Source organism: Lepus europaeus, chromosome 17, assembly GCF_033115175.1.
Source record: "Lepus europaeus isolate LE1 chromosome 17, mLepTim1.pri, whole genome shotgun sequence".
In the NCBI taxonomy this organism is placed as follows: domain Eukaryota; kingdom Metazoa; phylum Chordata; class Mammalia; order Lagomorpha; family Leporidae; genus Lepus; species Lepus europaeus.
In genome coordinates, this window is record NC_084843.1 from 6,603,258 (window position 1) to 6,629,875 (window position 26,618).

At 46.2% G+C, this 26,618-nt stretch overlaps 1 protein-coding gene across 3 annotated transcripts in view; it reads left to right on the forward strand.

The window, feature by feature from the left end:
* The first annotated feature begins 326 nt into the window (after positions 1 to 326).
* The window catches only part of EEF1AKMT2 (EEF1A lysine methyltransferase 2), a 45,379-nt gene continuing 19,087 nt past the window's right edge, over positions 327 to 26,618 (forward strand). For 2 of the 3 annotated variants that reach the window (XM_062215383.1, XM_062215384.1), the window contains exons 1-3: positions 327 to 468; positions 1,621 to 1,686; positions 2,950 to 3,064. In XM_062215383.1, coding sequence (XP_062071367.1) covers positions 362 to 468; positions 1,621 to 1,686; positions 2,950 to 3,064 — 288 coding nt within the window. In that variant the 5' untranslated portion in view covers positions 327 to 361. Of the gene's footprint in view, positions 469 to 1,620; positions 1,687 to 2,949; positions 3,069 to 26,618 lie in introns of those variants that run through there. The other variant, XM_062215385.1, reaches the window with a different exon arrangement.

The following is a 26,618-nucleotide window of genomic DNA, read 5'->3' on the forward strand; positions in this document are numbered from 1 at the left end:
AGGGAGCAGCCGGGGTCCCAACCGGGCTACCCTCTGTGCCACAACTCCACAACCCCGGGCCCAGTTCTAGGGACTGCGCCGCGGCTTCTCCACCGTAAGCCGTTTTCCCTGCATAGTCCCGGGCACACGGTCGTCCCTAAGGGATGCACACATCCGACGCGCGCCGGCGGGCTCAGCGCTGGGGACCCCCAAGCAGCACAGAAGGGGCGGAGCCTCTCGCGCCCCACCCACCACCCGCGCTGGGGCTGGAGCAGTAGAGAGGGAGGCCTCCCGCAGCCTAGAGGCGCCCGTGGCTGGCGTCCGCTCTACCCGCGTCCCATCTCTATGGCGGCCTCAACTGCCGTCCGGAACGCCGAGCGAGATGAGTTCGGGCGCTGACGGCGGCGGCGGTGTGGCCGCGGCGCCGTCCCGAGGGGGCAGTCCGGCGGAGGATGGCTTCGTGCCGTCGGCTCTGGGGACCCGAGAGCAGTGAGTGTGGCGCGGGGCAGGGGCGGGCGGGCGGCGCTGGCCGTCCGGGCCGGGGAGGCCGCGGCGGGTCTGGGGGCCGTGACGGGAGGCGGCGAGGCCGCGGCGGGTCTGGGGGCCGTGACGGGAGGCGGCGAGGCCGCGGCGGGTCTGGGGGCCGTGACGGGAGGCGGCGAGTCTGGGGCCGTGACGGGAGGCGGCGGGTCTGGGGGCCGTGACGGGAGGCGGCGGGTCTGGGGGCCGTGACGGGAGGCCGTGGCGGGTCTGGGGGCGTGACGGGAGGCGGCGAGGCAGCGGCGGGTCTGGGGGCCGTGACGGGAGGCGGCGAGTCTGGGGCCGTGACGGGAGGCGGCGGGTCGGGGGCCGTGACGGGAGGCGGCGAGGCCGCGGCGGGTCTGGGGGCCGTGACGGGAGGCGGCGGGTCTGGGGGCCGTGACGGGAGGCGGCGAGGCCGCGGCGGGTCTGGGGGCCGTGACGGGAGGCGGCGGGTCTGGGGGCCGTGGCGGGAGGCCGTGGCGGGTCTGGGGGCCGTGACGGGAGGCGGCGAGGCCGCCCTGGGCGCTCAGCCGGGTTTGCGGAGTTGGCGCTTCAGGGGCGCGCGGGGGAGGCCCGGGGAGGCGTCCTGGGGTCCTGAGCCGGCCCGAGGGTCTCGGTGGGCGGCTTGGGGAGGAGGGGGCGCTCGAGGGGCAGAGGCGAACCGGAGCGGAGCCGCTGCGGGCGGCGTCGGTTAGGGTGAGCGGGAGCTGGGGGCGACCGCGGGAGCCGGGACAGGAGGGGGGGCGCCGAGGCCCGCGCGCGCCTGCGGGAGCCAGCGCGAGCGGAAGGCTGGGGGAGGACGCGGCGGCGGAGGCGCGGGTTCTTCCTCGGGGAGCCCCGTGTCCCACGGGTGGCGGTCAGCCCTGCTCCCAGTCGCGTTTTTGGGGGTGAGCCTGGGGCTGGGCACCCCTGGACACGCAGCAGCTGTTGTTGTTCCAAGTGCTTTGCAGGTGCAAACTTGTTCTGTTCGTCCATTCTTGTAGAGAGACCGAGCTGTGTGCGTTTTATCGATAATGCTAGTAATGGTCTAAGCTCTGCAATTTAATAGAAACGTTTAATTAACTAATTAATTGAATTAATTAATTCAAGAGTCTGCTTTACATTTCACTGTCTGTGTAGTTGGGATGCTGTCTATGAGAGAGAACTACAGACTTTCCAGGAATATGGAGACACAGGAGAAATCTGGTGAGTCGGGTAAAAAACTTGTTATGGTCCAGAAGGTTGTGTATATGTTATAGACACAGACAGACACGTCAGTTAATGTAAGGCCTGAGTCAAAGCATAAAAGTTTTGGGAGCCCTGGATTGACTCTGGCTTCAGTGGTCAGATTTAAGGTATCTCTTCCCACTTTTAAAGACTCATTTAAATTTGATCGGAGTATTAGGACATTGCTTTCATTTTATAGTTGTCTTTTTAAAATATTCAGTGCAATTTTGAGCCACCAACGTCTACAGGTGTTACTGCTGATGCCGAGAGGCATCGATACTGATCTTAACTATTTGCTATTTTTGGAGGTATTTTCTCCTCGATAACAATGGAGACAAAGATGAACTCACTGTAAACACTACCTCTTGTTTTCAAAAAAACATGGAGTGAGACGTTAGCTGGCAATTAGGGCGCCGTGTCCCACATGCAGGTGCCTTGGGTCTGCTCTCCATCCCGGCTTCCTGCTGATGCTCAGCCTGGAAGGCGGCAGGGGGTGACTCAGGCAGTTGGGTCCCTTCCACCCACGTGAGAAATTTCAATTAAATTCCTGGCTTTACGTCCGTGATGAGCCGGTTTACTTGACCGGGACCGGGCCTTGCCAAAGCACCTGAGCGATCATGGCTGCCTGGCCCCTGGTGAGGGGCTGGGGCGTGACTGTGTCTTTGCGATTTGTGCTCCTGATCTTGGAATTCTTTTTGTTGAACATCTCCAAAAAAAAAAAAAAAAAAAAAAAAAAAAAAAAAATTCCTGGCTTCAGCCTGTCTAGCTTGATCATTGCCGGCATTTGAGGAGTGGACCAGTATGTGGGAGATCTCTGTCTCTCTGCCTCTCAAAAAAAAAATTTATGGGGCCGACATGGCATAGCAGGTTGAGCCACCTCCTGCAGTGCCAGCATCCCATGTGGGCACTGGTTTGAGCCCTGGCTTCCCCACTTCGAATCCAGCTCCCGGCTAATGCACCTGGGAAAGCAGCTGAAGATGACCCAGATCCTTGGGCCCTGCACCCATGTGGGAGACCTGATGAAGCTGCTGGCTCCAGCCCGAGCCACTGTGGTCATTTGGGGAGTGATCCAGCAGATGGAAGATTGATCTCTTTCCTTCCCTCCCTCTCTGTAACTCTACCTTTCAAATAAATAAAATAAATCTTAAAATTTTTTTTTAATTGGCCATGTGGTATAAACCAGTGGGGTATGGTTGTAACTTTTGCTATTACTTGATTTGGCTGATTTTTTGTTTGCAACAGGTTTGGAGAAGAGAGTATGAGCCGACTAATACGGTGGATGCAGAAGCAGAAGATTCCACTGGATGCTTCAGTTCTTGATATTGGAACTGGAAATGGTGTTTTCCTGGTTGAACTTGTTGGTACTTTTTGTATTCATGTGTTTGAGCCAAATTTTAAACTGTGACTTTAAAAGTCTCGGTAGTTGAGGAGTTTAGCCATCTGAAGATAGAATAGTGAGGCAGTCATACCTTTACTTTGGGAATCTCCATGGTACTGAAGGGAGGCTTCGTGCCCTGTGAGGAACCACAGTGAGTGGTGTTGGTCAGGATCCTGAAAGCTGTGATTCTGAATGTTGAAATCCCAGGAGATCAGAATTTTTAGTCCAGATGCTTAAAGTGTAAAATCCTGAAAATCATAATCCCAAAAGATTAAAATCCTGAATGCTGAAATTCTGAAAAATCTCAATTCCTATTGAGGGGAAAAAAACAGCAGAAGACAGCTATATAAAATTGGTAGAAGGCTAAATTCTGGGGAAGGGATTAGTGCGTTTTCAGTTATACACAGGGTGCTGGCATCATGTTAGGTGGAATGAAGGCCTGGAAACCTCATTTTGGGTGTGTGTGTGAGGGTTTGTCCAGTGACTTTATGTGTGTGTCTTAGTGGGGTGGGGGAGGGGAGTTCAGCCCTCAGTGTAGACGACACCCTCCTGTGGAGTGGTGGCCTGAAGAAAGTGAGTGCAGAAGGCAGGCCGGGCCGTTTCTGAGCCTGGGGCAGTTTTCTTCTGTGCCTTGGGCATCAGAACCCCAGGCCCACTGGTCTTTGGGCTCCAGAGTCCTCAGCATCTGAGCCTTGGGCCAAGAGCTCTGCCATTGGCTTCCCTTGTTCTGATGCCCTGGACTTGTCCTGTGCCGTGGACTGGCATCCTGGGTCTGCTGCTTGCAGATGACCTGTCACGGGGCTTCTCAGCCACCAGAGTGTGAGCCAGTTCCTCTGGTAAATCCCTTTTCTTCATATCTATTCTGTATCTCTGGAGAACCCTAATTAATATAGATTTATTGGGGCCGGCGCTGTGGTGCAGTCGGTTAACGCCCTGGCCTGAAGCACCGGCATCCCATATGGGTGCCGGTTCGAGTCCCGGCTGCTCCACTTCTGTTCCAGCTCTATACTATGGCCTGGGAAGGCAGTAGAAGATGGCCCAAGTCCTTGGGCCCCTGCACCCACGTGGGAGACCTGGAAGAAACTCCTGGCTCCTGGCTTCGGATTGGCGCAGCTCTGGCTGTTGCAGCCATCTGGGGAGTGAACCAGTGGATGGAAGATCTCTCTCTACCTCTGTGGCTCTTTTTTTTTTTTTTTTTTAAAGACTGATTTATTTATTTGAAAGGCAGAGAGACGGAGGGAGACTGAGATCTGGTTTTTTTTGTTTGTTTTGTTTTTTTAAAGACTTATTTATTTACTCTAGAGGCAGAGATAGGCAGAGAGGGAGAGACAGAGTGAGAGGTCTTCCATCTGCTGGAGGTGCGTGATCTGAAACCAGGAGTCAGGAGCTTCTTCTGAGTCTCTTCTTCTAGTCTCCCTTCACAGGCCAGGGGCCCAAGGCACTTTGGCCATCTTCTACTGCTTTTCCAGGCCATTAGCAGGGAGCTGGATTGGAAGTGGAGCAACCGGGACTTGAACCAGTGTCCGTATGGGATGCTGGTGCTGCAGGCAGGTGCTTAACCTATGCTACAGCGCTGGCCCCGAGAGACAGAGGTCTTCCACCTGCTGCTTCACTCCTGAAATGGTGGCAACATCCGAGGCTGGGCCGGGCTGAAGCCAGGAACTGGAAGCTCCATCTGGGTCTTTGTGGGTGGCAGGGGCGCAGGCGCTTTGGCTATCTTCCACTGTTTTCTCAGGTGTATTAGCAGAGAAGTGGAGCAACTAGGACTTGAACCAGTGCCCATATAGAATACAGGAGTTCAGGTGGCAGCTTACCCCACTATGCCATAGTGCTCTCCCCATGTTTTTCAAAAAAAGATTATTTGGAGGAGCATCAGAGAAAGAGAGAGAGAGAGAGAGAGAGAGAGATCTGTTCTATCCACTGATCCCATATGGCTGCAACATCCCAGGAACTGTAGACTAGTCTCCCACACGGATGGCAGGGACTCACATACTTAGGCCATCTAATGGTGCCTTCATTAGCAGGAAGCTGGACCAGAGGCAGAGTAGCTGGGACTCTGACCAGCACCCTGATGTGGGATGGCTTACCACAGGTGCAACCTAACCTGCTGTTGTTAAGCCACATCACTGACCATCACCCAGATTTGGTACTGGGGAAACGAGGTGCTCTTCTTTCTTCTGTATTTTTTACAACATAATGGAAGGGATTTATGAAATTTTTTCATCACAGAAAGGTTGTGACAAGTGGATGAGACTACTTAATGGTGAAAGATAAAAGCTTAAAAGCTAATTATTGGTGCTGTATAAATAAGCTTGCTTAATTGCAATGGCTAAGCTATAATCAGATTTTCAAATGGATAGCAGATACTTAGGAAATACGTAGACTACAGCCATTCTCTAAATACACGTGCAGTAAATGTTTTGAAGAACTTAGGCATGAAAGTGCAGACAAAAATAACAAGAAATCTCCCCTGCCAAATTATTAAGTGTGTGCTGCCTTTGTGTCTTCATACAGTGTGCCATGTTTGCTCTCAAAAATACTCTTCATCAGAGAATGGAAGGGACTTCACAAGCTTTGTACTTTCTTTTTTATTTTTTTGACAGGCAGAGTGGACAGTGAGAGAAGAGAGAGAGACAGAGAGAAAGGTCTTCCTTTTACCGTTGGTTCACCCTCCAGTGGCCGCTGTGGCTGGCGTGCTGCGACCGGCACATTGCACTGATCCGAAGCCAGGAGCCAGGTGCTTCTCCTGGTCTCCCATGCGGGTGCAGGGCCCAAGCACTTGGGCCATCCTCCACTGCCTTCCTGGGCCACAGCAGAGAGCTGGCCTGGAAGAGGGGCAACTGGGACAGAATCTGGTGCCCCAACCGGGACTAGAACCCGGTGTGCCGGCGCCGCAGGTGGAGGATTAGCCTATTGAGCCGTGGCGCCGGCCATGCTTCGTGACTTTCTAAAACAAACACACCTTTTGCTCAACTAGTTCTTCTGGTGTTACAACATGCATTATAGGAGGACTGTTCTTGGTTAGGGACTTGAGTGTGGAAGATGAGCTCCTTGTGTTTTCTTCTAAATCCAGCAGAAAAACTAACTCCTGCTTAGGCTAATGGATAGTACGTTGAAAACTGCCCCCAGAGTTTCTATCAACTATATATGATTCATGCTCTTCTTTAGATAAAAAAAAATTCTAGAACTTGTCTACTCATTTATGTATCGATGACTGGGAAAAGTGAAGCAGTTTATAAATGCTTATTTGGAGATTTGTTGAACATTGTAGAGAAAATAGATTTCAAATGAATTTCTAAATTGTAATGATAGAATTGGAATTAGGGGAGATCAAGGCTACCGTTTTTTTTTTTTTTGGAAGGCAGAGTCAGGGAGAGACAGAACTTCCATCCACTGGTTCATTCCCCCCAAGTAGCCAGGGCTGGGCTTAACTGGTGAGGTGCATTGAATGCTATCTGGGTCTACTATATGAATGGTTAGGGGCCCAAGCACTTGGGCTATCTCCTGCTGCTTTCCCGAGAGCATTAGCAAGGAACTGATCAGAAGTAGAACAGCCAAGATTTGAACCAGTACTGTATGGGATGCTGGCACTGCACTTGACAGTTTAACCTGCTGTGCCACAGTTCTGTCCTCATCAAGGCTTCCAAGAGTGAATTGCAGGCCGTTACCAGTGAAGTTCTTTCCATTGAACTCCTTGCATCTGACAGAAAATGCAGAAGCCTGGATTAGCAGATGAAACATTAGTCTAAAAATGTGGCACTTGTCGGCATTGGCCTTCCTTTCAGTTGATGAAATTCTGGGAGTTGGTGTTTTTTTTTTTTTCTTTGACCAGGCAGAGTGGACAGTGAGAGAGACAGAGAGAAAGGTCTTCCTTTGCCGTTGGTTCACCCCCCAGTGGCCGCTGCAGCTGGCGTGCTGCGGCCCACGCACCGTGCTGATCCAAAGCCAGTAGCCAGGTGCTTCTGGTCTCCCATGCAGGTGCAGGGCCCAAGGACTTGGGCCATCCTCCACTGCACTCCCGGGCCATAGCAGAGAGTTGGACTGGAAGAGGAGCATCCGGGACAGAATCTGGCGCCCCGACTGGGACTAGAACCCAGTGTGCTGGCGCTACAGGTGGAGGATTAGCCTAGTGAGCTGCGGCGCTGGCCTCTGGGAGCTTTTAATGCCTAAGAAGCCAGTGAAATTACCGATTGATTGGTATGATAGGATGAGAAGACATGCAATGGTGTAATTGTTTGATCTCTAGTACTGTTTTTTTCAAGTGTGTGGTCTGTATAGGATGTGTGGCATGGATTTCTGCATACTGGAAGCCTTGTTGCAGAGGTGGGGAATCTGGAATGCTTATATTGGTGTATACAGAATACTTTCAAAGAGCAGCATCACATAGAAAATGAGTGAAGTATTCTCTGAGGAGAGCCATGTCCTAAAAGGAAAAAAAAAAGCTATTCATCTTGATGCAACACTTCAAAATAGAGTTAGTGATTATGAAAGCCAGCCAGCTGTTGAGGACTACCTCTGTGCAGCTGCCCAAAATTTACCCATAGGATACTTTTTTCATATGTAAAATGTTTGCTTATTTGGGTGGCTAATCCTCCGCCTGTGGCGCCGGCACCCCAGGTTCTAGTCCCAGTCAGGGCGCCAGATTCTGTCCTGGTTGCCCCTCTTCCAGTCCAGCTCTCTGCTGTGGCCCGGGAGGGCATTGGAAGATGGCCCAAGTGCTTGGGCCCTGCACCCGCATGGGAGACCAGGAGGAAGCACCTGGCTCCTGGCTTTAGATCGGCGTAGCTTGCCAGCCATAGTGGCCTTTGGGAGGTGAACCAATGGAAAAAGGAAGACTTTTCTCTCCCTCTCTCTCTCTCACTGTCTAACTGCCTGTCCAAAAAAAAAAAAAAAAAAGTTTGCTTATTTGTTTTTCTCTTGTTGTCAGCATAGTTTTGCATAATTTACTATGGTACATATTTCATCTTTGCATAATTTCCAATATTAGAGGTATATGTTGTATAAAGACTTTTATAGTTCTCATTCATTTCATGCCTTTTTTTTTTTTTTTGCAAATTTGACTTAGTGAAAGTATTATCACAGTGTTGATTTGTGTGTACGCAACGTGTGATATGTGAAAATGTTGGAGCTTCTTAGTAAGTACTGAGGTGTTCTTTTTGTCCATCTGTTTTTGTGAAGGATGTAATTTCTCCAGGTCTTGGGTCTTTAGCTGAGTGCAGTGGTGACCTGTGACAGGCTGTGATTGCTCTTGTCGAGACAGAGGCTGTCTTCCCAGTATTTCAGGGGCCTGCACCTGATAACCATCTGCAGCGATGAGCATTTGTGCATTGTGCTTTGTGACCTATTTATGAATACAGTGTATCTCGTAATTTATAGTATAACTTGGATATTAATGCTTACAAAAATAAGTATGTTGGGGCCCACGTTGTGGTGTAGCAGGTTATACTGCCACCTGCAACACCAGCATCCCATTTTGGAGGGCCAGTTTGAGACTTGGCTGCTCTGGTGTAACTCCTTGCTCATCTGCCTGGAAAGGCAGCAAATAATGGCTTAAATGTTTGGGCCCCTGTCACCCTGGAGGGAGACCGGATGGCTTCTTGGCTTCTAGTTTCTGCCAGGGTTGCTGTTGTGGCCTTTGAGGGAAGTGAACCAGTGGATAGAAGGTAATTCCCTCTTTCTCTGTCATTCTGCCTTTCAAATAAATAGTTTCAAAAATGTATGTTTTTGCCTATTTTATTTTATTTTTTTTTCTTTTTCTTTTTGACAGGCAGAGTGGACAGTGAGAGAGAGAGAGACAGAGAGAAAGGTCTTCCTTTTGCTGTTGGTTCACCCTCCAATGGCCGCCGCGGCCGGCGCGCTGCGGCCGGCGCACTGCGCCGATCCGATGGCAGGAGCCAGGTGCTTCTCCTGGTCTCCCATGCGGGTGCAGGGCCCAAGCACTTGGGCCATCCTCCACTGCACTCCCTGGCCACAGCAGAGAGCTGGCCTGGTCTTAGGGGCAACTGGGACAGAATCTGGCGCCCCAACCGGGACTAGAACCCGGTGTGCCAGTGCCGCTAGGCGGAGGATTAGCCTAGTGAGGCGCGGCGCCGGCCTGCCTGTTTTATTTTGTAAAGTAGCCTAAGACATGTTCTGTATGTTTTTATGTTTCTCAGATAAATCCACTTTTAAAAATGTAATAGTTTTAATATTTTAAAAATATTTCTTTCAGAGTCATAGTTTTTGTATTTTTTCATCTTTGGAGGTATTTTTTTTAAAAGATTTATTTATTTATTTGAAAGTCAGAGTTACATACACAGAGAGAGGAGAGGCTGGGGGAGGGGAGGGCGGGGAGGTGTCTTCCATCCGGTGGTTCTCTCCCCAGTTGGCCGCAATGGCCGGAGCTGCACCAATCTGAAGCCAGGAGCCAGGAGCTTCTTCTGGGCCTCCCATGCGGGTACTTTATTCCACTGCTTTCCCAGGCCATAGCAGACAGCTGGATCAGAAGTGGAGCAGCTGGGTCTCAAACCAGCACCCATATGGATGCTGGCGCTTCAGGCCAGGGTGTTAACCTGCTGCACCACAGCGCAGGCCCCATCTTTGGAGGTTTTAGCTTTTAAAGATTTTGATATTTCAGGATTCCACATTTGGTATTGTGATGTTCAGGATCGTGTCTTTTGGGATTATGGCCCAAATCCCTAAATGAGAAGCTGGAGAATCTGAGACGTGGTTCTGGTGTTTCTGACTGTGGCCTTGAGCAAGCCCTTTGATTTTTCTAAGCTTCAGTTTTTTTCCTAAGAGTTTTGACTAGGTGATCTATAATATTTTTCTTCTAGCTTGAAACTCTGGAGATGTGTGTGTGTATATGGAAGATGACCTTTTGTGATTCAGTAGGGCATGTATACCTTATTTTAGAAGAACATATGGTTTGAAATGAGCATTTGATTCCTAGAAATGAGATTTGGCCCAGGTCTCTAGTAGCTAAATCATCACTGTTATGTGCCTCTGGTACTCTGTGCTGTGTTACATGCTTTGGAGGAATTGTAAGATGTAGTCTTCATACCAGATGGTTTTGTAGTCTGATTTGTAGTCTAGATGTGAATGAAATTTATTGAGTGAATACCTCTTGGCAAGCCTTGTGCCAGGCACTGGCAACCGAAAAATCTAGATGTTAGACTTGAATTGCTCATAGCATAATAGATGATAGATGGACATAGAGAGATTTATTCTATAGCTTGATGTGTTGGATAATAGATACGCACTGAACATGGAAAAGGGAGAGAATGACTTTGGAAAAGGGGAATAGGGAGGGTTTTGCAGTTAATATCCAAGTTGGGTAGAAATTGCGGGAGTGTGAGTGGCTCCTGCTCTTGGCTGCCTGGAGGTTAGGAGCCACAACATCCTGGCCCTCATTGGCAGGCGGAGTGGGGACGTGGAAGTGGACCTGTTCCAACACAGTTCTAGTCAGGCACTGTAGCATTTGGCTTGGGTTGCCTCAGGATGCACAGGAACACTGGAGTGACTTCTAGCTCTGCTGGTTCTGCCCTGTACCAGTTTGCTGAGTTAGTGTCTGCCAGGCTCCCAGGTGTGAGGAGGGAACCTTTTGCTTACAAGGTTTAAGGTAGGAACCATAGCTTCTTTTGCCAGGTTTAGAACGTAGAGTTGCTTTTAGATTTGGGGGATCCATTAACATTTTTTTTTTTTAAGATTTATTTATTTACTTGAAAGAGTCACACAGAGAAAAGGAGAGGCAGAGAGAGAGGTCTTCATCCACTGGTTAACTCCCTAGTTGGCCACAATAGCCGGAGCTGCGTTGATCTGAAACCAGGAACCAGGAGCTTCTTCCATGTCTCCCATGTGGGTGTAGGGGCCCAAGCACTTGGACCATCTTCCACTGCTTTCCTGGGCCATAGCAGAGAGCTGGATCGAAGTGGAGCAGCTGGGACTCAAACCGGCGCCCATATGGGATGCCGGCACTGCAGGTGGCAGCTTTACCTGCTACGCCACAGCGCTGGCCCCTAAATTATTACTTTTTGAATGCTTTTATCTACTTGAAAGGCAGAGCAAAAGAGAGATACTGAGATCTTCTTACCAGCTGGTTCACTACCAAAATGCCTGCAACATCCCGGGCTAGGCTTGGCTGAGGCCAAGAGTTGGGAACTCCACCAGGTCTTGCACAGGTGTGGAAGGGGCCAGAGTTCTCGAGTTAAGTCAGTCCAGTAAGAAGCTGGGTAGCTGACTCCCGCCAGCACTGCAGTGTGGGATGTGGGTGTCCCAAGTGCTGCCTTAACCCACTGCTCCATGGAACCCACCTCGTTTTTTTTTTTTTTTTTTTTTTTTAAAGGTAGGGTTACAGAGAGAGAGAGGGAGAGACACAGAGAGAGGTGTTCCATTTGCTGGTTCACTCCCCAAATACCACTATGGCTAGAGCTGGGCTAGTCCGGAACCAGGAACCAGGAGCTTCTTCCATGTCTCCCAGGTGGATGTAGGGGCTTAAGTACATGGGCCACCTTCTCTCTTTACTTTTGTCTATGACTTCCCATAGAATATTGAAAGAGAACATCAGGGGCTGGTGCTGTGGCGCAGCAGGTTAATGCCCTGGCCTGAAGCTCCGGCATCCCATATGGGTGCTAGTTCGAATCCCAGCTGCTCCACTTCCGATCCAGCTCTCTGCTGTGGCCTGGGAAAGCAGTAGAAGATGGCCCAAGTCCTTGGACCCCTGCACCCATGTGGGAGACCTGGAAGAAGCTCCTGGCTCCTGGCTTTGGATCGGCACTGCTCTGGCCATTGCGGCCAATTGGGGAGTGAACCAGTGGATGAAGACCTCTCTTCTCTCTCTCTGCCTCTCCTCTCTCTGTGTAACTCTGACTTTCAAATAAATAAATAAATCTTAAAAAAAAAAAGAGCATCAGTGTGATTCCGCTTTTCAAAGAGTGCTTTTAGTATTTCACTATTAGGTGTGATGTTACTCTTTGTTTTATAGATAATCCCATATCAGATTGAAGACGTTTTTTCTATTCCTGCTTTGCCAACAGGGTATGTGTCTGGTTGTTTGTGTTAAGAATCTTGTGTACCAGATGTTTTTCCTACATTGAAATATTGAGATCATTTTTCTCTTTTAGTCTGGTGATGTCAGTGAATTACAGTGAAACTAACTTTATATATCATTGGATTCAGTTTAATATTCTGTTTAGGATTTTTGCAGCTTTGTCCCTGATAGAGATTGTCCAGTAATTTTCTTTTCTTTGTCCTTGACAAATTTTGGTTATACTGGCATCATTGAGTTCTGTTTTCTGATAGTGTTTATTTTATTTTATTTTTTAAGATTTATTAATTTGAAAAGTAGAGTTACAGAAAGGCATCTGCTGGTTCACTTCCCAAATGGCCAGAATAGCTGCAGCTGGGCTGATCAAAAGCCGGGAGCCAGGAGCTTATTCCTGGTATTCCATGTGGGTGCAGGGGCCCAAGGACTTGGACCATCCTTCCCTGCTTTCCCAGGGGCATTAGAAGGGAGCTGGATTGGAAGTGGAGCAGCCAGAACTAACTGGCACCCGTAAGGGATGCTGGTGCTGCATTTGGTAGCTTCACCCACAATGCCATGGCGCTGGCCCCTGATAGTGTTTATTTAATGTTGGTGTTATTTCTTCCTTAAATATGGGATGCTGGCACTGTAGGTGGCAGCTTTACCCACTATGCCACAGCGCCAGCTCCTGCAGGCACCTACTACCACCTGTATGTCTTCTTGAGTGGAATGGCTATTCACATATGATTTTTTTTTTAAGATTTATTTATTCATTTGAAAGAGTTACAGAGAGAGGCAGAGAGAGAGAGAAAGAACTTCTATCCATTGGTTCATTCCCCAAATGTCTGCAGCAGCCAGGTTTGGGCCAGGCTGAAACCAGGAGTCAGGAGCTCCATCCTGGTTTTCCACATTGGTGGCAGGAGTCCAAGTACTTGATGTTGGTTGCCTTTCTTGGTGCATTAGCAGAAAACTGGATTGGAAACAGAGGTAGTAGGACTCAAACTGGTACTCCCATATGGGATGGTAGCATCAGAAGCAGTGGTGTAATGTCTTGTTCCACAATACTGGCCCCTGAAATTCTTAATATTGATGAAGTCCAGTTTATTAATTTTTTTCTCTTATAGATTGTGCTTTTGTTGTCATATTGAAGAACTATTAGTCCAACCCAGGATCAGGATCAGGTAGAATCTTCGTTTTATCTTTTACATTTATTTTATTTTTATTCTGCCTTTTTTTTTTTTTTAAGATTTATTTTTATTTATTTGAAAGACAGAGGTAGAGACAGAGAGGTCTTCCATCCACTGGTTCACTCCCCAGATGGCCGCAACAGTCGGAGCTTCTTCCAGGTCTCCCACATGAGTGCAGGGCCCCCATGACTGAAGGCCATTTTCTACTGCTTTCCCAGGCCATAGCAGAGAGCTATATCGGAAGAGAAGCAGCTGGGACTAGAACTGGCGCCCATATAGTATGCCGGCGCTTCAGGCCAAGGTGTTAACCCACTGCACCACAGAGCCAGCTATTTTATTTTTAAAAAATGTTTGTTTATTATTTGAAAGGCAGAGTGACATGGCTGCATTAGCTGAGGCTTGATCAGAGGAAGCTAGGAGACAAGAGCTTCATCGGGGCCTTCACATGGGTGGCAGGGACTCAAGTGTTTGAGCTATTATCTGCTCCCTCTCAGGATGCATTAGCAGACAGCTGGATGGGAGATGGAGTGGCTGGGGCTGGAACTGGTACTCTGAAAGGAGATTTGGGTGTTGCAAGTGGCAGTTTAATCTGCTGTGCCACAATGCTTGCCCGATTAGCTTATTTCATTGTGGGATAGAATTCTGTTATATACTACAGCACAATCTGTTACTTACTCATTCTGCTGCTGTTGGACATTGGGCTGGATTACTGCGAATACTGCGAAACACTTTTCCAGAATGGTTGAAATAATTTACATTTTTGCTGGCGGTGTGTGAGAATTTCAGTTGCTCCACACCCTTACAATTCCTGGTCTTTTCAGTTTATACAGTTTCAGCAATTCTGATAAGTATGTAGTAGTATCTCATGGTTTTATTCTCATTTTTCTTAGTAATAATGTTAAGCATATTTTCTTATGCATTTTGAGTATTTAGCTATTCTTTTATTCAAATAGTCATTCAGTTTTTTTGCACACTTAAAGATTGGATTGCCTTTCTTTCTTCCTGGTTGTAGAATTATCAGTAGATTCTGAGTACATGACATTTATTCTGCACCTTGCCTTTTCACTTTTGTAATAGAATCATTTATGAGCAAAAATTTTCTAACTTGGGGACTGGTGCTATGGTGCAGCATTTTTTTTTTATTTTTTTAAAGATTTATTTATTTACTTGAAAGAGTTACACAGAGAGAGTAGGAGAGGCAGAGAGAGAGAGGTCTTTCATCCACTGGTTCATCAGTTAGCCACAACAGCCGGAGCTGCGCAGATCTGAAGCCAGGAGCCAGGAGCAGCATTTTAAGCCATGGTCTGCAATGCTGACATCCCATATGAATGCTGGTTCGAGTCATAGCTGCTGCACTTTCAGTCTAGCTCCCTGCTAATGAGGCTGGGAAAGCAGTGGAAGATGGCCCAATCCCTGAACCCCTGCATTCACGTGGGAGACCTGAAAGAAGCTCTTGGCTTTGGCCTGGCACTCCCATAGCTGTTGTGGACATGCAGGGGATGGAAGATCTCTGTCTGTCCCTGTCTCTACTTCTCTCTCTCTGTAATATACCTTTCAAATAAATAAATAAATCTTTAGGAGCTGGCACTGTGGCTTAGTGGGTAAAGCTGCTGCTTGCAGTGCCATTATCCCATATGGGCGCTGGTTCAAGTCCCGGCTGCTATGCTTCCAATCCAGCTCTCTGCTGTGGCCTGAGAAAGCAGTAGAAGATGGCCTTCAGTCATTGGGCCCGTGCACCCACGTGGGAGACCTGGAGGAAGCTCCTGGCTCCTGGCTTTGGATGGGCAGAGCTCTGGACGTTGTGGCCAATTGGAGGGTGAACCAGCGGATGGAAGACTTCTCTCTCTAGTCTCTCCTTCTTTCTCTGTGTAACTCTGACTTTCAAATAAATCTTAAAATCTTGAGGGGCTGGCACCATGGCTCACTTGGTTAATCCTCTGCCTGCGGCACTGGCATCCGTGTGGGCTCCTGGTTCTAGTCGCGGTTGTCCCTCTTCCAGGCCAGCTCTCTGCTGTGGCCCGGGAGGGCAGTGGAAGATGGCCCAAGTCCTTGGGCCCTGCACCCGCATGGGAGACCAGGAAGAAACACCTGGCTCCTGGCTTTGGATTGGTGCAGCGCTGACTATAGCGGCCATAGCAGTCAAATAAATAAATAAAATCAATTAACTGTAAAAAGAAAATCTTGAAAATTCTCTACTGAAGTTCAAAATACATTTTTCTGTAATTAGTGCTTTTGAATATAACTTAGGAAATCTTTGCCTACTGAGTTATGAAGTTATTTTCCTATACTTATTTCTAGAAGCTTTATTTTCCTTTTCACATTTAGGTGCCTGTTAATTGTTATATATGGTATGAGGTTTATTTTTCCTGACGAATATCCAAATAACTCAGCGTACTTACTGAAGCATCCTCCCTTCTGCCACTGCAGTGTGGCACCTGTGTCACAGGTCAGGTGGTGGTATGTGCTTGATGCTCTGGTCTGTTCCTTTGGGGGTCTGTTTATACTTACGTCAGTGCTGTGTTTGGTTAAGGTTATGTTCTCCAGTATTGATCTCTTTTTTATTGTTGTCTTGGCTATTAGCTTGGTAATTAATTCTTTCAGTGTTTATTTAAACTTTAGAATAGCTTACCAGTCTCCAGAAAAAAACATCTTGGACTTGATAGGGATTATATTGAATCTATAGATCAATTTGTGGGGGATTTCTATGTTTTTAGTATTAAGTCTCTGAATCCAGGAACTTGATACATTTCTCTATTTATTTAAGTCTCATTTTCTGTCAGTACTATTTTGTAGTTTTCTCTGTAGAGATATTACATATCTTTTATTAGATTTGACAGGTGTTTGCTTTATTTTGTTGCAATTGTTATGCTTTCAAAAAATTTGTATTTTAATTTTATTTGAAAGAGAGGGTGAGGTGGAGAGTTCTGCAACACCTGCAGTAACGAGGGCTGGGCCAGGCCAAAGGCAGGAGCCCAAACTCTATTTGGGTTTCTCTCATGAAGCGGGGACCCAAGCACTTGAGCCATCACCTGCTTTCTCCCAGGGTGTGCATTAGTGGGGAACTGAAGCAGAAGTGAAGTAGCCTGTGCTTGAATCAGACACTTGGGACGCGAAACAGGCACTGATCTGGGATGTCTCAAGTGGTGACTTACACTAGCATTTCAGATGCCTGCCCCTGTTAGTGCTTTTTACATTTTTGTTTTCTAAATACTTTTATTACTAGTATGTAGAAGTATAATAGTTTTATATTGATCTTGTATCTAGTAAGTTATACATTTGTTGTAATAGTTTACTTACAGATTCTTTTGGGTTTTATATGTATACATACTGGTGTCATTTACAAGTAATAGATTTATTTCTCCTTGTTTTAATCAGTGTCTGATATATTAAACTACTGTGACCGGGTAGGCTAGGAGTTAAAATGCCTGTGTCCTATATTGCAGAGCTTGGTTTCAAGTCTTGCCTCTGCTCTTTATTTGTAGTTTCCTCCTAATGCACACCCTGGTATGCAAGAAGTGATGGCTCAAATAGCTGGGTCCCTGCCACCCACATGGGAGATGTGGTTTGGAATTCCTGGCCTCAGCCTAGCCCAGCACTGTCTGTTCAGGCATATCTGGGGAGTGAACCAGTGGCTAGGAGTTCTCTGTCTCTCTGCCTCAAATAAATTAGATAAAACAAATGCTGTGTATCTTTTAGTACACTATTGAATAGAAATTATGAAGTCAAATGGTATTATTTATAACTAAATTTGGAGTTTTACAATTATATTTATGATCCTTTTAAATTTATTTTTTTAAGATTTATTTTTATTTATTTGAAAGGCAGACTTATTGGGGGGGGGGGAAACCTGGAAGGGGGAGTAAAGGATGTATATATAAGAGGATTTCTTTTGATATTTTGTTAGTGATGTTAGCTGTAGACTTTTTTTTTTTTTTGACAGGCAGAGTGGATAGTGAGAGAGAGAGAGAGAAAGGTCTTCCTTTTTGCCGCTGGTTCACCCTCCAATGGCCGCTGCGGCCGGCGCATCTCGCTGATCCGAAGCCAGGAGCCAGGTGCTTCTCCTGGTCTCCCATGCGGGTGCGGGGCCCAAGGACTTGGGCCATCCTCCACTGCAATCCCGGGCCACAGCAGAGAGCTGGCCTGGAAGAGGAGCAACCGGGAAAGAATCCGGTGCCCCAACTGGGACTAGAACCTGGTGTGCTGGCGCTGCAAGGCGGAGGATTAGCCTGTTAAGCCACGGTGCTGGCCCAGCTGTAGACTTTTTTTTAAGAGTCACATTGTATTTTTCATTTTTATTTACTTGTTTACTTTGACTTAAAAGGCAGAGGCAGAGAGAGCAAGTGCTTGCATTTGTGGATTCATTCCTCAAATGCCTGAAGCAGGTGGGGCTGGGCCAGACTGAAGCCAGGAGACCAGAACTCCATCCAGGTCTCTAGAGAACCAAGTTCTTGAGCCGTCACTTGCTGCTTCCCAGGGTGTGAATTAGTAGGAAGCTGGAATTGGAAGAGCCAGGACTTGAACCCAAGTGTTCCAATCTGGGATATGGGCATCCTAAGCATCTTAACAGCAGCACCAAACACCTGAGAAACATTATTTTAAGGATATGTCACAGTTTACCTTTTCATTTACCTGTTGAAGGACATTTTGTTGTCAGTTTTTGGCAATTATGAATAAAGCTGTTATAAACATTTTTTTATGAATAGCTTTTTATGTGAACATAAGTTTAATTTCCCTTGTGTAAATATGTGTTTAACTATAGTAGAAACTGCCAAATAATTTACTTGAGTAGTTGGACTGTTTTGCATGCCTTTGTTTTTTAAAAATTTACTAATTTATTTATTTTGAAAGATTTATTTATTTGATAGGCAGAGTTACACAGGGAGAAAGAGAAAGAGATCTTCCATCTTCCATCTGCTAGTTCACTCCCAAAATGATCACAACAACCAGGTCTGACTCAAGCCAGGAGCCAGGAGCTTTTTCTGGGTCTCCCACATGGGTATAGGGGCCCAAGCACTTTGGCCATCTTCTGCTGCCTTTCCCAGGCTATAGCAGGGAGCTGGATTGGAAGTGGAGCAGCTGGGACTCAAATAGGCACCACGTGGGATGCCAGCACTGTAGGCGGCAGCTTTACCTGCTGTGTCACAGCGCGGGTTCCACTTAATTATTTTGAAAGAGTTATAGAAAGAGATCTTCCATCTCCTGGTTCACTCCCTAGATGGTCGCAGTGGCCAGCACTGGGCCAGGACGAAGCCAGGAGCTCAGGGCTTTATCTAAGTCTTCCATGTGGGTGGCAGGGACCCAAACACTTGGGCCATCTTCTGCAGCTTTTCCCAGGCCACTAGCAGGGAGCTGTATAGGAAGTGGAGCAGCTGGTACTTGAACCAATACCCATATAGGATGCTGGCTTCGCAGGTGATGGCTTTACTTGCTATATACCACAACGCCAACGCTTTGCATTCCTGTTTTTTACATATGTTAGCAATGGTTCCAATTTGCGTCCTTGCTGGTACTTAGAATTGTCAATATTTTTCTGTTTTAGACATTGTAATATGTATATAGTTGTACCTAATCATAGTTTTAATTTGTATTTCCTTGATAGCTGCTTGTTTGCTATTTAAATATCCTCTTCGGTGAAATTTTTTTTCAAGTCTTTTGTCTGTTTTAAAATTGATTATTTTCTTACTGTTACATTTTGGATTTTTAAAAAAAAATATATTTTGGGTACAAGTCCTTTCTCAGAAATGTGATTACTAATATTTTCTTTCAGCCTGCAGTTTTTTTTTTCCATACTCAGACTGTTATGAACAAAGGTTCATAATGTTGATGAAGTACAATTTATTGTATTTGTCTTTTACTGGTTGTATTTTTGGTATCATGTCTGATAATTCTTTGGTTAATCCCCTTTGTGTTTTTTTTCTGAAAGCTTTAGCTTTATAACTAAATTTGGAGTTTTACAATTATATTTATGATCCTTTAGAATTTATTTTTTTTAAGATTTATTTTTATTTATTTGAAAGGCAGACTTATGGAGGGGGACCTGGGAGGGGGAATAAAGGATATATATATATATATATATATATATATATATATATATATGTATCTGTTTCACTACCCAAATGGTCACAACAGCCAGAGTTAGTCTAGGCCAGAAACTCTATCCTGGTTTCCCACTTGGGTGACAGAGACCCAAGTACTTGAGCCATCTTCTGCTGCTTTCCCAGGCCCATTAGCAGGGAGCTGGGTTGAACATGAAGCAGCCAAATGTGAACCAGTATTTATATGGGATGCCAGCGTTTCATGCATTGGCTTACCTTGCTGGGCTACAGTGCCGGCCCCTGATTTTATTTTTATATAAGATGTGAAGGTTAGATTGAGATCTTTTTTTGGAAACAGATGTCCAAAATACCATTTGTTGAAAAGTCTGTGGTGGGTTAAGCTTCCACTTGGGGCACCTGCATGCCTTGTTGGAGTGCCTGGGAATATGTCTTTGTGTCTGCCTCCGATTCCACCTTCCTGCTGTTGGGCACACTTGGAAGCAACAGGTGATGATCCAAGTGTTTGGATCCCTGTAACCCAGGTGAGAGACCTGAATGGAATTTCTGGCTCCTAGCTTTGGCCTGGCCCAGTCTCCGCTGTTGTGAGCCACTTAGTAAGCTGTTGGATAGAAGACCCTTCACTCTTTGTTGTTCTGCCTTTCAAAACAAACGAACACCCAAAAAGACTGTTTGTTCTTCATTGAATTGCCTTTCACCTTGGTCAAAGGTGAATTGGCCATATCTGTGCAGATGTTTTTCTGAACTCTACATTTTGCTTCCTTGCTGTGTCTCTTCCTTTCCTAATACCATACTTGATTAATGTAGTTTTTTCAGTTTATCTTAAAGTTGGGTAGTATGATTCTCCCATCTTTATTCTTTTTCAATATTTAAGATTTATTTATTTATTTGAAAGGCAGAGTTACAGAGAGGTAGAGAGAGGGAGAGAGAGAGAGAGAGAGAGGTATCTTTCATCTGGTTCACTCCCCAAATGGCCACAACAGCCGGAGCTGAGCTGATCTGAAGCCAGGAGCAGGAGCTTCTTCTGGGTCTCCCACGTGGGTACAGGAGCTCAAGGACTTGTTCCACCCTCCACTGCTTTCCCAGACCATAGCAGAGAGCTGGATTGGAAGTGGAGCAGCTGGGACTCAAACCAGCATCCATATGGATGCTGGCACTGCAGGTGACAGCTTTACCCACTGTGCCATAGTGCCAGCCCCAATATTGCTTTGACTATTATAGTTCCTTTCCAATAAATTTTATATCTATATCTACGAAAGAATCCATGTTGAGAATTTGATTGGGATTGAGCTAAATCTATAACTTGAGAATTGACATTTTTAAAAAAGATTACTTGAAAAACTGAGTTATAGATTGAGAGAGAGAGAAAAATCCTCTTTTGGCTGGTTCACTTTCCTCATGGCCCAGGCTGAAACCAACAGCTTCCTTCGGTTTCTCCCACATGGTTGGCAGGGGCCCAAGTACTTGGGCCATCTTCCACTGCTTTTCTTAGGCCATCATCAGGGAGCTGAATCCAAACTGGAGCAGCTGGGTCTTGAGCTGGCACGTCAGGCAGCAGCTTTACCCTCTATGGCACAATGCCATCCTCGATTTCCCATTTTTGTAGTTTTTAGCATACAGATCCTATACTTTTTTTTTTTTTTTTTTTTTTTTTTTTTTTTTTTTTTTTTTACTTATACCTGTGTATTTCATTCTGGAAAGGTTATTTTAAGTAGTATTTTTTTTTTTTAAATTCACTTTTCAATTGTTTATTGCCAGAAATATGGTGAATTTTTGTGTCAGCCGTTTTTGTCTGATTGATACTTATGTGTTGATCTTGTATCCTGCTACCTTGCATTTGTTAGTTCTAGAAGATTTTGGGATTATTTCTTGGGGTTTTCTATGTAGACAATCATGTTGTTTGTGAAATAGGGGTGGTTTTATTTCTTCCATTCCAGTTTTAGGGAATTCTAATTACTCTAGAAGGCTTCTAGTATATTGTCCGTGAGGGGACATTCTTGCTTTGTTCCAGTCTTACTGGAAAAGTCTTCAGTTTTTCACAATTAACTGTGATATTGCCTGTGGGATTGTTTTTAGATGTCCTTTTCAAGTTGGAGAAGTTTCCTTTTGTTTTCAGAGTAGATGTTGAATTTTGTGTATGTGCTGCCGAAGCGAGCACGGATGTTGACTTTTGTAAAAAAAATTTTTTTCTTTAGCATCAATATAATTATGAGGTTTTTTTCCTTAGGTATTTTTATTTTTTATTTTTTATTTTTGACAGGCAGAGTGGACAGTGAGAGAGAGACAGAGAGAAAGGTCTTCCTTTTGCCGTTGGTTCACCCTCCAATGGCCGCCGCGGCCAGCGCACTGTGCTGATCCGATGGCAGGAGCCAGGTGCTTATCCTGGTCTCCCATGGGGTGCAGGGCCCAAGTACTTGGGTCATCCTCCACTGCACTCCCTGGCCACAGCAGAGAGCTGGCCTGGAAGAGGGGCAACTGGGACAGAATCTGGCTCCCCGACCGGGACTAGAACCTGGTGTGCCGGCGCCGCAAGGTGGAGGATTAGCCTATTGAGCCGCGGCACCGGCCTCCTTAGGTATTAATATGGTAGATTATATTGATTAATTTTCAAATGCTGAAGCAACACTGCATTCCTAGGATATGCCCCCTTTGGTCATAGTGTATTGTTGGATCTAGTTTATTTCTATTTTGTTGAGAATTTTTCATCTGTGCGCATCAAAGATAGTTGATCTATAATTTTCCTTCCTTGCTCTCTTTTATTTGACTTTGCTGTCAGGGCAATACTGGCCTCATGAAATGATTTGGGGAATATTCCTCCCTTTTATTTTACTTTTTAACATTTTTATTTTTATTTGCATTTGAGAGGCAGAGAGAGAAACACAGAGTCAGGGGGTGGGGCTGGTGGGGAGCACAACCACCAACCAAGACCAAACGACAGACACAGAGAGCTCCATCTGTAGGTCACTCTCCAGAGCCCTGTCGTGGCGTTTGTTTCTACTTTTCAGCCATGATGAACAGCGGTGCTGTGACAGTTTGTGTGTAAGTTATGGAGTGGATGTGTTTTCACTTCTCTTGGGTGTATGGGGAACTTTTAAAAGTTTGTGGAGAAACAGTTGAAAGTGTAAGTTTGGGGCTGGTATTGTGGCACAGTGGGTTAAGCTGATGCTTGATGCCAGTGTCCCATATTGGAGTGCTGGTTTGAGCTCTAGCTGTTATGCTTTTAATCCAGCTTCCTACTCATGCGTCTGGGAAACAGTAGAAGATGGCCCAAATGCTTGGGCCCCAGCCACCCATGTGGGAGACCTGGATAGAGTTCCAGGCCCCTGACTTCTGTCTGGCCCAGTCCCACTGCTTGCAGCTACTTGGGGAGTGAACCAGCAGATGAAAATTTTTGTGTGTGTGTCTCTCTCACTCTCTCTCTTTTTTTAAGATTTTTAGTTTATTTATTTGAAAGAGAGGTAGAGACGGAGAGAGAGGTCTTCCATCCACTGGTTTACTCCCCAAATGGCTGCAACAGCCAGAGCTGAGCTGATCTGAAGCCAGGAGCCTCTTCGGGGTTTCCCACGCGGTTGCAGGGGCCCAAGCAGTCGGGCCACTCTCCACTACTTCCTCAGGTACATTAACAGGGAGCTGGACTGGGAGTGGAGCAACGAGGACTGGAACCAGCGCCCACGTGGGAGGCTGCCGCTGTGCCACAGTGCCAGCTCCTCTTCCCTCTGTCTGCCTTTCAAATAAATAAGAATAGATGTTTAAATCAAATAAATCTTTAAGAAGATTAGTTTGTTTCCAGGGTAAAAATTGATATCCAAGGGACTGGTTCTGTGGCACAACAGGTTAAGCTGCCTCCTGTGATGCCAGCATCCTGTATCGATGCCTCAAGTTCTTACTGTTCTAATTCTGATCCAGCTCTCTGCTATGGCCTGGGAAAGCAGTGGAGTATGGCCCAAGCCCTTGGGCCCCTGCATGCATGTGGGAAACCCAGAAGAGGCTTCTGGCTCCTGGTTTGGCCTGACCCAGCCCCGGCTGTTGCCACCCTCTGGGAGTCAACCAGCAGATGGAAGACTTCTCTATGTGTCTCCCTCAGCAACTCTGCCTTTCAAGTAAATAACTATTAAAAAAAAATTGATATCTATGCATAGTTTTTTTTTCAAAGATTTATTTATTTATTTGAAAGTCAGAGTTACACAGCAAGGAGAGGTGTGGGGGTGGGGTAGGATTTTTTGTCCATTGGTTCACTCCCTAAATGGCCGCAATGGCTGGAGCTGCACTGATCTGAAGCCAGGAGCCAGGAGCTTCCTCCAGGTCTCCCACGTGGGTACAGGGGCCCAAGAAATTGGGTCATCTTCTACTGCTTTCCCAGGCCTTAGCAGAGAACTGGATCAGAAGTGGAGCAGCTGGGTTTTGAACTGATGCCCATATGGGATGCTGGCACTGCAGGCGGCAGCTTTACCCACTACGCCACAGCACTGGCCCCTATATGCTGATTTTGAGGAACTGCTACACCGTTTTTCACAGTGACTTTACCACTTCACTTTTCTACATGCAGTTTAGAAACTTTTATTTCTGTTTTATATGTACTTTAAAAAAAAAAAAAAAGTGGGACTGACATTGTAGCATAGTAGGTAAAGCTGTTGCCTGAGGTGCCGGCATCCTATATGGATGCCTGGCTGCTCCACTTACGATCCATCTCCCTGCTAATGTGCCTGGGAAGGCAGCAGAAGATGGCTCAAGTACCTGGGCCCCTGCAACCTACACAGGAGACTAAGAAGAAGATCCTCCTCCTGGCTTTAGCCTGGCACAGCTCCAGCCATTCTGGCCATTTGGGAAGTGAACTAGTAGATGGAAGATCTATCTTAAAAAATTTTTTTTGAAAGGTAGTGTGAACAGGGAGATAAAGGGTGACACCCACTCACACACATGGACCAAATTGATGTCTTCCATGTGCTGTACATAGCTTTTACTGTTCTTCATGATCTGGTCCTGGGTTCACCTCATCACTCACTCACCTCCAGCACAGGCAAGCCTGGGAGGGCACTGAGCTTTCTCCCACCCCTAATTCCTTGTGCACATTGCCATTTCTTCCTTTTTTTCAGCTACATCCTGTGGCTCTTCAAGAGTAGTCCAGAGCATCCTTGCGCTGGGAGACTGTCTCCCTATTTAGCCTAAATCTCACGGACTCCTAGGGCTTTGACCACCACTAGCATACAAGCCATCACTCCCCACTGGCCTTATGCACAGCAGTATTTTCCATTAGAGAAAGATCTTCTATCCGCTACTTGAATCCCCAAGCGCCTGCAACAGCTGCGGCTAGGCCAAGGAGAAACTAGAAAACCAGACTTCATCCAGGGCTCATGTGAGTGGCAGGGACATCAGCTGTTTCCTTCCCGGGTGCAGTAGCAGGAAGTTGGAGGGGAAGTGGAGTAGCCAGGACTCAAAACAGGCACAACAGGGGATGTGGGCCCTGAGGTGGCGGCTCAGTCTGCTGCACAGTGATGTCCACCACACCTCACTAGACCTGAAGTGACATGTTTGGGTTCTGCTTTTTATCCATTCTCATAATCTCTATCCTTCAGTGGTGTATTTAGATGTTAATGCCTAATGTAATTATATGGGTGCTTTCATTTAGGGTTACCTTTTACCTCTCATTGTTATGTCTTTTTTTTCATTCTTTTGTTCCTGCTTTATGTGCATCTCCTTGTATGTAAGTGCACTTCAGAAAGCTTTTGGGTAGATGGAATTAAAATACAAATTTATTTTGGTACAGCATATTTTGAAATTCACATTTATGGGCTGATGTAATGTGTACAGCCAGGTAAGCCACTGCAGCCTGTGATGCTGCCATCCCATAATGAAGCAGTCTTTTGAGTCCCAGCTGCTCCGCTTTCTGTCCAGTATCCTGCTAATGCCCATGGGAAAGCAATGTACTTGGGAGACTTGGATGGAGTTCCATGCTCCTGGCTTTGGCCTTCCCAGCCCTGGCCATTGCGTCCATTTGGGGAGTTAAACCTGCAGATGAAGATCTCTTTCTCTCTCTGTCTCTCCTTCTCTCTCTGCCTTATAAATAAATGAAATAAATCTTAAAAAAAAAAATCACACACAGTCTTTCATAGTACATGTTATCCATGAATTTTTTTTTTTTTAAGTACTGTTTCATCTCTCTGTCTTTAAAGATTTGCTTATTTATTTGAAAGTCAGTTACATAGAGAGAGGTAGAGAATCAATCTTGTATCTGCTGGTTTACTCCCCCGGTGTCTGCAATGGCCAGCATTAGTCCAGGCAGAAGCCAGGAGCATCATTGGGTCTCCCAAGTGGGTAGCAAGGCCCAAATACTTGGGCCATCCTCCACTACATTTCTCAAGCCATTAAGTAGGGAGCTAGATTGCAAGTGGAGCAGCCAAGAAGCGAATCAGCATCCACATGGGCTGACAACATCGCAGGTGACATGGCTTTACCTGCTATGCCACAACGCTGGCCCGTGTTTCATATCTGTATACCTTTTTTTAGTGATTGCTGAACAGATTACAATACGTATACTTCATACAACCTACTTAGAATTAATATTTTACCACTTTACATGGAATGTCAAAACCTTGCAGTGTATTGGTTCATCTTCCCCCTTTATGTTGTGGTTGTCTTAAATATTACCTTATGTTCATTAAAATCTAATCAGATAATATTATAGTTTTTCCTTTCAAATTAAACATATATTAAAGAGCTAAGCAGGCAAATAGTTCATTATGTTCATCCAGATACTTATTTCTATTGGTCTTCTTTAATTTGAACCTTCGAGTTTATTTTAATTTATTTATTTCTTGTAGTTTTCTTTCTGTCTAAAGAACTTCCTTGAGAAATCATTTGGAGAGGATTTTTCTGCCAACAAATTTTTTTAGTTTAACAATCTGAGAATGTCTTTATTTCATCTTCATTCCTGTGGGATGTTTTTGCTGAAAATAGAATTATGAGCTAATTGTTCATTTATTTCAGTATATTTGAATGTTATGTAATTTCTTTCTGACCCTCATGGTTTCTGATGAGACATCTGCAGCCTTTATTTTAAAAAAATTTTATTAAGGGGTGCAGGGTCTGGTGCAGTGGGTTACAGCCCCGGCTCGCAGCATTGGCATTTCATGTGGGCTCTCGTTTGAGTTCCAGCTGTTCCACTTCTGATGGAGCTCCCTGCTAATGGCCTAGGAGAGCAGCAGAGGATGGCCTGGGTACTTGGGCCCCTGCACCCACGTGTGGGACCCAGAGGAAACTCCTGGCTCCTGGCTTTGGCCTGGCCCAGCCCTGGT